Source organism: Borostomias antarcticus, assembly GCF_949987555.1.
Source record: "Borostomias antarcticus genome assembly, chromosome: 17".
In the NCBI taxonomy this organism is placed as follows: Eukaryota; Metazoa; Chordata; class Actinopteri; order Stomiiformes; family Stomiidae; genus Borostomias; species Borostomias antarcticus.
In genome coordinates this window covers 21425175-21435174 of record NC_140250.1, presented here as the reverse complement: position 1 = coordinate 21435174, position 10000 = coordinate 21425175, and the positions used below count along the sequence as shown (strand labels likewise).

General features: G+C 50.3%; 1 protein-coding gene across 1 annotated transcript in view; it reads left to right on the top strand.

Moving 5' to 3' along the window:
- The window catches only part of erbb4b (erb-b2 receptor tyrosine kinase 4b), a gene marked incomplete at both ends in the record, with an annotated part of 174144 nt that overhangs the window by 160547 nt on the left and 3597 nt on the right, over positions 1-10000 (top strand). Inside the window, one exon of the mRNA XM_084452098.1 lies at positions 6570-6663. Within this exon, the coding sequence (XP_084308224.1) occupies positions 6570-6663 (94 nt within the window). The remainder of the gene's footprint in view (positions 1-6569; positions 6664-10000) is intronic.

Below are 10000 nucleotides of genomic sequence, written 5' to 3'. Positions count from 1 at the left end.
CACACACACACACGCGCACACACACACACACACACACACACACAGCACTGCATTTCAGCTCAGCTCACCAGCAAACCACTCCAAAGGCCAGGAAACACCATTGGGAAATAAAACGCTTGTTCTCATTGCAGTGTGGATTTACCAAGTTGTTTTTCGACACTGTGTTTTTCGACACTGTGTATGAGACACTTTCTAGTGCACAGTATGTCCACACACACACACACGCACACACACTCGCACACACGCACACACACACACACACACACTCACACTTGCATACCACCCACCCACACAAACACCTACTCCTTTGTCAAATAATTCTCTCAAGGAAGTTTAAACACAGCTTAGTGTCAGTTTCACCATATTTATCTCTGGATTAGACACCAGTGAATGACACATAGTCATGTACCCAAAGAAACAACACTTTAAAAAACAGAACGATACAGTAATGGTGGTTTTCCACACACCTGCACCTGGTCAACTCTACTCAACCGAAATTATCTCAACTCGCTTGGGATTTCTGGGTGTTTTTCCACAGCAGAACTCCCCCCCAGGCCCTAAATGGGGCCCTAGAGACGTTTCCCTTCGTCTGTAAGCTACGCTAAAGCAATCGCCAAACGTAACGCATATCACACATATAAACACAAAACTGCTTCCCTAGATCAATCTTGTAAGATATCCGTTGGAAAATCAAATTGTTCCCATCGACGGATTCGGGACGTCCGCAAATGTATGCTTCAGCGACAACCAAAACATTTCCTTGACTGCTGCCTTGTACGCATGCAGGAGTTTCCAAACAGAATAAATACCTTAGTGCTTCGCTAGCTCAACCTTATTAGATATATCCTGAAAAAAATATCCCACAGAAAGTACGAGTGAATGGATCATATGAGGATGAGGAGTTCTATTTCGGGGGGCTTTGTCCGTTGAAGGGCTTCACTGAAACAGGCTAGTAGTCAGAGAGTTACAATTCTCTCTGACCAATCAGTGGCCTGCAGTGTTAACACGTCACGACAGCTAGCACGCCTTGAGCTAGCTAACTCGCCTTGAGAGGTGAGCTGAAAACTGTAGCCACTCAACTCGACTTGCCTTTTGGGCAGTGGAAAACCCCAAAAAGCAAGTAGAGTTGAGTTGCTACTTTCTGGGTCTGTGGAAAACCCACCATACTAGTTCTTTGAGGCATAGCTATGCTAGGAAATGGTACAAATATCTACGTTCATGTTTGTTGTATTGTTGTTGTTGCCTACACATTGTCTTGTATTCTACACTCTGTCCCATCTACCTCAATGCAATCAAAATGCTATAAAAACAGCTGCTGTCAATGTACCGTAGCATCGCTGTGTACATTTCACTTTCATCATCATCACGGCTACAAGGTCACAAGTTTGTGTCACTGTGTGCTATGGAAGTAGCAGTGGACTGAGCTTGGGCGTTCTGCCGACTGCGGTGGTAGTGCGCAGACACAGAACCGGACCCAGACCCACCAGAACCAGACCCAAGCCTACCAGAACCGGACCCAGACCCACCAGAACCGGACCCAGACGCACCAGAACCGGATCCAGACCCACCAGAACCGGACCCAGACGCACCAGAACCGGATCCAGACCCACCAGAACCGGACCCAGACCCACCAGAACCGGACCCAGACCCACCAGAACCGGACCCAGACCCACCAGAACCGGACCCAGACCTACCAGAACCGGACCCAGAACCTACCAGAACCGGACCCAAGCCTCCCCGGCTATTTTACCTTGCAGAGCGCCTGTCTCTCGGGGCCAGGCCGGGCGCTGGCCCCTTGGCGGTGGACGTACGCGGCCCGGGAGCTGCACTGGGCAGGGGGGTTAGGCGTGTCACTGCGTGTCACAGTCACTGCTTGCGCACGGGGCCACGCCCTGCCTACCTGTCCACTTGCACGAGTAGAGCCAGTTCCGGCGCACCGATCCCTGTAGACCACTAGGGGCGCTGTCCTCTCCCACGACCTCTCTCTGGGTTGTACCTGTCATGTGTTACCCCTCACCTCTGCCTGCTCCACACAGACCAAACCAGGAGGAGTGTTAACGTCTTACTGTACTGTACTGTACTTGTCTTCCTTGTATTTCCTAACGTCTCTGTCTTGACGATTATTGTCTGTTGCGTGTGGATGTGTGTCGAAAACAAAACGCTTGTCGAAACGCAAGGGATGGTCACACGGCACATGTATAGGGCTGGCTGGTGAAGATCTCACATCACAGCACATTCATGTCCACAGGCAAGGCAAGGCAAGGCTAGTTTATTTGTATAGCACATTTCAGCAACAGGGCAATTTAAAGTGCTTTACATGAGACATTAAAAACCTTAAGACAAAGTGCAAGAAACACATAAAAGGCCATATAAAACCAAATGTAAAAAAAAGGACATTTAAAACAAAATGCAGGAAAAATAAAATACAGGAATAAAAGTTACAGTGCAGTGTATACACAGGGCACACAGAGCTGCACCAGGGGAGTGTGATGCTAGCAGGCAGCTCAGCGTGTGTGTGTCCAAGCGTCGGTCCCAGACCCCGACCAGGGATAGCGGAGAAGTGGGGGGGGGGGGGGGTCAAGGGGAGAGAGCAGCTCAGTCACAGACCATTACGGGGGGGTTCAAGCGGAGAGGGCAGCTCAGATGTATAGCAGATAACCCAGGGGGGGGGGGGCTTCAAGCCAACAGGCAGCCTAGGATAACCCTTTTGGGTCATCTGGCCCTGCTGGGTTCTGCTGGACTCTGCCAGGCCAGACAAAGACACCCCCCTCCCACGCCACCCAGAATGCATTTTCCTGTCCAGACAAAGCATCATTAATCCTAATTTGATTTCACATCCCATGGAGGCGTCGCTCTTTTTCATTAAAAAGGGAGGAAACGCCACGCTGCTCCCGCACACACACACGCATGCGTGCACACACACCCACACACCTGCTGCTCTTTTTTATTAGGAGGAAACACCATGTGCCCCCCCCCCCACCTCCTACACACACACACACGCACACACACACACACACCATGCTGCAGCATCACAACAGTCGGTCCTCCTGTAGTATTTTCGGCAGGCTGCCAACTCTGTTACTCTGACCGGAGTTAATGACTTCCCAGAGCTCCACAGGAGCAGGAAACAACACGCCACTTCAGATGATTGATTTTTGGAGACGTGGAAGCCCGGCTAGCGGTGAGGTAGAACAGAGCCAAAGCGTTGTTATCAATAAGGCCAGCTGATCACCCGGGGAGGGCAGGGAGGAACGGGAGAAACTAACACGGTGTTGAGGAGTAGAAGGACGCTGGGACTTGGTTCTGTCTGGGTGCCGGGAATACTGAGTGTCCAAAGAAACAAATAAAGGAAGCAAATAAATAAACAAAGGGGTAAGATATCCCAAGATACCACACACACACACACACACACACACACACACACACACACACACACACACACACACACAAACTCGTTTTTAACAGCCTGGGAACTGCCCAGGTTTATTTTCTCTGACTTCTCTTCAAATGGGTGTGATATAGGGTAGGCGCTGGGTATTGATTCAGTCATAATACATTCTTGAGAATTACCCTCTAGCTCTTGTACAGGAAGCAAATTGGCCGCAGGCAAAAGCAAAGGTGAGATTATTGTGTGTAGTTGAGGATGCCTTTATATCACGGAACAAAGAGGAAAACAACTTGGAAAATGTCAACATTGTTGGTTTGTTTTTCCTTTTATGATTGTCTTTTTCCCCAAAGTCTCTTTCAGATGTTCAGTCATTTCTGTAAAGGGTGGGTTGTTGTTCATTAAACCCTGACGGTCTGAGACGGTTATTTCCAAAGCTTTATTTGTCACATACACACTGAATCACACAGGTATAATGTTCAGTGAAATGTTATTGCTAGCTCCCAAGTGTGCTTAAAAGTAGAGTAAAAAAAAGTTGTTAAAAAGAAGTAAATACAAAATATATAAAACAAATATATATATATACAAGAATGAGATAAGCTGAACGATATGCATCTGAATTTACAGATGAGAACACAAAGTTCTATTTCTTGGAGCTCCTACCCACAGGGGAGCTTCCTCTTGGTTTGAGAAAACCCAGCCAGCTACATTGACTGAAGAAAAAACCCATATACAGTACGCACCTGTGTCCAACTAGGTCCAGCACCACTGTGAAAGCGGGCTTCGCCTGCACATCTGCTCCTAGAAACATTCAGCTCGCAAGAAGACTGAGAAGTCAGAGGAAGATGACTCACCGTAGAGGTGGCGGTGTCTCTCAGGGCTCCCCTGCCAGCGCTGCCTAGTCTGTCCGAGAGGTTCCGCGGTTGCGACGCCCTCAACAGCGACGTGGAACATCCACTCTGCTTCCGCTGCATGGGGTCGCAGCACGCCAAGGCGGGTCTGGTTCCGTGTCCCGACTGCCGGGCCTATACGCTCTTCTTGAGTTTCTGTAGAGGCTTCACCGAGCGTCACTTCTTCAAGTGTCTGCTGCCGCCACAGTCTGCGATCAGTGATCAGAATTCACTCAAGTTGCTCAGTTACGCTCAGACTGATCTGCTCAGAGCACAAGTGAGCAGTTTTGAACTACGATCTGTTTGAGCCAAACACCACGTCATCATCATCATCACCTGAGCAAAAAAACAAAACAAGGGGCGCGTTTTGTCTTGGGAATCGTTGGGACGCTGCTCGCTAATCACACATGATTGACAACAGGTGAAAAGTTCTCGTCTCCTAGCGACTCAGCGCTCGGTTAGAGCAGACCGTTAAGGGGTTTTAAAAACCGTTCAGCGCTCAAAGTGAGCATTCTAAGAGTGAGCGCTCAGCTACTTATCGCACCCATTGACTCGCATTTCCCTTTTGGATTGACAGGTAGATCGGCTGCCCGCTTGACGAGCAATGGGTAAATTTCAGGGTTGTCGAGTCCTCGGTTTGAGCGGCGGCATGTTTTTCTGCTTCTACGGCAGATAAATCATTTCCGCTTTTCACCGGGTACAAACAGTGTGAGATGGGAGTTGTGTCGGTAGCCTCGTCTAGCTATGGAAATGAGTGAGTTGTTTTTAACACTGACGCTGAGCTTTCAATAGACAGAAGGCCTACTGTGTAATGACAGCGTTCTCACCCTATCTCGCAAAATGGAGTCCACTAGCTCACGCGTAGCCACTCTGCACAATGTTCTCGATCGTCTGGATCTCGCGTTTCGCTGGGTCCAGCGGCGGAGAATGCAGTGTTAGACCCAGCTGGATATGCAAATGAGATGACAAGGTTCCCAAGAAATGTCCCAAATCTGGGTCTGGGTCTCATTGTGTATCACCTGTACCAGTGGCAACAAGTGCCTCGCTGGTTTCGGTTGGATATGCAAATGAGGTGACAAGAATCCCCGTGTTACAAGACACCGCCGTTTCGTCTGAATAGGCAAATCGACGGCAGGTTGTCTGTAATGCGGACACTGCCTCCTTCTATGAATGAAGTGCTTCCCGACAGGAATGCCATTCACCCTTGCACAGAGGTGCGGCATGAAATATCCTGTGGGGGTTTTTCATGTCCCTTTCAAGGGTGGCCCGCCTTGGACCGAAACACCATCGATTCTCTGCTCTCCGGTGGCAGTCAGGGCCAAAATGGATTATGTCAGATTCCTCGATCTAATGCCACGGTCTCCGGCGCGGCATCTCTCGCACCTCCCCTCTCCTCTCAAGTACCTTTCCTTGCCCCTAGCTGAGATAAGCTGAGTGTTGCGGGTAGGGGCCAGTGCTTGGGCTGGGCTGACCCTTATGATAGGGTCTCACCTTGGAGCCCTGGCCTGTGTCCTGTCTGGACAGTTTTTTTTGGTTAATGGGTCCAGCAAGAGTGTATGGTACGGTCGTGAAGCTCTGCTTATACCAGTAAGAGCTACCAGGGCGCAGACTTTGCTGAACCCACAGTCTGCTCGCTGAACGTTTTGGCTAGGAGCACTTGTGCAGGCGAAGCCCGTTTATACAGTGGTGCACCGAACCTAGTTGGACACAGGTGCGTGTATGTTTTTTTTTCTTCAGTCTGGCTATGGCTTCTCAAGCCAATAGGAGCTTGCCCTGTCGCTCCACTCATAGAACTAGGGTTACAATATGTAACCATCGATATATACAGAATTAATTTTACAGTTAATTTAAATAGGTAGTATATGTATGATCTGGGTATATAGCCTACAGTATGTACAGGCAGGGCTGAAAATTAACACCTGCCACTGGCCAAATGCAGGTAAAATTTCCAATTGGCGACTAGATTTCATAAGGCTATCTGGAAAAAATATATACTTGGCCGGTAGATTTTTTCAATCTACAGTCCCCTTGGCAGGTGACTCACCGTGAGACAAAAAGTTAATTTTCACCCCTGTGAATGTATACTATGTACAGTATAAAGTATATTCCAAGTGCAAGTGCAATATGATGATGCTATTCTTTCTTTCTCACTCCACCCCATATCTCCTCGTCTACCTCGCCCATCTTTTTCTCCCTCGCCCCCCCCCCCCCTCTCTTTCTCTCTCTCTCTCTCTCTCTCTCTCTCTCTCTCTCTCTCTCTCTCTCTCTCTCTCTCTCTCTCTCCCCTCTCTTAGGGACATCAGGGAGTATGCTAATGGGTCAGTGTGTGTGGAGTGTGACGCCCAATGTGAGAAAGCAGACGATGACTCCCTGACATGTCAGGGCCCGGTAAGATATACACACACACACACACACACACACACACAGACACACACACACACACACACACACAGACACACACACACACACACACACACACAAGACAGAGGTGCACTTTACCATTCTTTAGTATAATTCCCCTCTGATCTTCCTCACAATCTTTAAACTATGCATGTTTTTGTATTTATATTCATCAAATCACGTTGAGATAAGTCCTGACCACAGACAAGGTCTTCGATTGCCCTCAGACCATGATTAATCGTGTTTTCTGTTAGAGTGGGCCTCCTAGCTATGTGATTGATCTTATTTCATGTTAACTTATAGGGAAAGTGGATTTTATTGGCTAATATCGCCCTGTATGTGTGTGTGTATGCGTGCGTGTGCGTGTGCACGTGCATGTGTGTATGTGTGTATGTGTGTGTGTGTGTGTGCGTGTGTGCGTGTGTGTGTGCGTGTGTGCGTGTGTGCGTGTGTGCGTGCGTGTGCGTGTGTGCGTGTGTGAAAACATTCACTGATCCTGTGGTCATGGAACTTTGTCAGCACACGGACAAGGTTTGCAGCAAAAGTAAATGGCAAAAAAGTTCTCTGACCCTGGAGAGTGCAGTCTAACTCGTCCCCAGACTCTCTCTCCTCGAGGCCAAACTTAAAGTCTACCTCTGCTTCTATCAGAGTGTAATACGATGGAGTAAATTGGATCAGATGAGACAGACTCTATTGGCCCCTCACCCGTGGGGCCGCCCCGTGCCCAATCCCAAACGCGCCCCATCATTGGACCCAGTACATTCCAGCGTAGCCCTGTTCTCTGTGCGGTTTGGAACCAGCTATTCACAAAGCCACCTCCACATGTGGAGACCAGCCAGGCCAAAGTAAGCACAGCGAGGGCCTTGGGCTCGCCAGAGAATGCGCTCATTGTTATGGGAGGCAGATTAGCTGGAGATCAGTTTGATGCTCTTGGCTCTCAGCTGACTAACACTAAGACTAACACCCATACAGGCCAACATCTAACAGAGATGACTAGACATGTATAAAAACCCACCACGTTTATTAGTCATTCTGGCCCAAACCAGGATGCTATACATCATAGCCTTTAGCTGGATAACGTGTGAAGATAAACGTCATCCATGTCTCGGAGGCCAGAGATCCTGCATGACTGCAGAGCTCTCTGCCATGTCTGGAACACACAGGGACCCTGGGAAGGAGGCGGAGACTAGGTGGGCGTGTGAGCGGTGGACAGGGCCAGACAAAATGGATTACAGCAATCATGTTATGGCAACAGCGACCATAGCAATCACATTACACCTTCACCACCGTGATTTGATAGCCATAGCTAATGCCCTCTGAGAGTGCGAGATCGTAACAGCGCCAGTAACCGCGCACTGACTGTGCTACGGTCTGTAAACGGACCGAGCTGCTTCGTTACTGTACCTGGCTGTGAAGGCCAAGAGTGGAGAAGTTTAAATGGGCGTAGGTGTAAGAAATAAGGGGGAATCGTTTTTGATCTTTTTAACGCCAGCCCCCCCAGTACGGCTGCATATTCTTTCTGTCTAGTGGCGTTGTAGTCCGGCTTGGCTCAGCTGTGGGGTAGTTGTGTGGAGGGTTTAGATAGTAGTTGAGTGTTATTGAAGGAGAGCGGTGTCCTCTCATCCCCTCGTCCGCCCCCCTACCCTCAACCCCCCCCCCCCCTCTACACCATATGCTGCTCAGATTGGGCCCTCTGGTCCAGATGGAACAGCACTGCCTGCTAATTGAATAACGGGCAGCGCTATCGAACACACTCATACACACATACACACACTCCGTACATGAGCAGAATCTCGATGGTCAGGCCCAGAGACGGGCCGGGCTCCATGCGAAAACACCATCGCTCCAGTAGTTATCCTGATCCCGTGGTGAGTGAAAGAGCCTCAGTGCGTACCGACACGCTCGCCAATGGAGCTGGACGCTTGTCTGAGTGGATCTTAGCATCGTCCCTGTCAACGAGAAACCCACAAACGCTCTCTCTCTATGCTAATAAACCAGGAAGTGAAACAACTACAATCCCAGCCCGGATAGCAAGCGGATCTGGGCCTTATATGGTACAGATCTGGCCTGTATATGGCCCTGATCGGATTGCTGTCTGGGAGTCGTTGACGTCATAGCCTATTGCAGACAGTACAGACGGTATACACCAGGTCCTGAGACAGAGCTATGAGGTCTGTGTACCTCTCTTTCTCCCTCCCTATCTCCCTCTGTCTCTCTCCCTCCCTCTCTCCTCCCTATCTCCCTCCCTTTCTCCCTCTGTCTCTCTCCCTCCCTCTCTCTCTCTCTCTCTCTCTCCCTCTCTCTCTCCCTCCCTATCTCCCTCTGTCTCTCTCCCATCCCCCTCTCTCCCTCCCTATCTCCCTCTGTCTCTCTCCCTCTCTCTCCCTCTCCCTCTCTCGCTCCATCCCTCTCCCTCTTTCTCTCTCCCTCTCTCCATCTCTCCCTCTCTTTTTCTCTCCCTCTCTTTCTCTCCCTCTTTTTCTCTCTTTCTCTCGTATGTAGTATATGATCTGTGAGGCTGCTATAAACCCTTCTGAAACATCCGTGCTGGCGAGAGGCTTGTGTTCAGGGAGCAGTTAAAAGTCTGTCTATGGGATCTGACACAGCGCGTGAATAGACTGCTACACACAGCTCTACCTCTGGTGGGGGATATCAATGAAAGACACACACAGAACACACACACACACACACACATACACACACACACACATACACACACACACATAAAGGCTCCAGGGAGTACCCCTGACAAATCCCAATGTCCCCTCCGTCCACTGGCGGACTGGCACGCCAACTGGCCTGGCCCGCGGTTAATGGCCTGCCCCCCCCCCCCCCCCCACACTCCCCCCGTCAACAAATCGCGCAGCACCCCCCCAATCCCCTCCCCCCTTCAACAAATCGCGCAGCACCCCCCCAATCCCCTCCCCCCATCAACAAATCGCGCAGCACCCCCCAAATCTCCCCCCCCCCCTTCAATAAATCGCGCAGCACCCCCCCCCTCCCCCCCCCCCCCCCCCCCCCCCCCCCATCAACAAATCGCACAGCGCAACAAAACGCAACTGAAGGTGTTCCATCTCAGCGCATGGGCTCAGTTCGTGGCCTGAAATATTCACCCAGTCGGCCCTGCCTCTGTCACTGTGGATCATGTGACCTGAGTCGAATCAATTGGCCTGGATGTGTGTGTGTGTGTGTGTGTGTGTGTGTGTGTGTGTGTGTGTGTGGGGGTGTGTGTGGGGGTGTGTGTGGGGGTGTGTGTGGGGGGTGTGTGTGGGGGTGGGTAGAGGACGATGAAGGCCTTTCCCACTGACGGAGAGGCACACAGAGA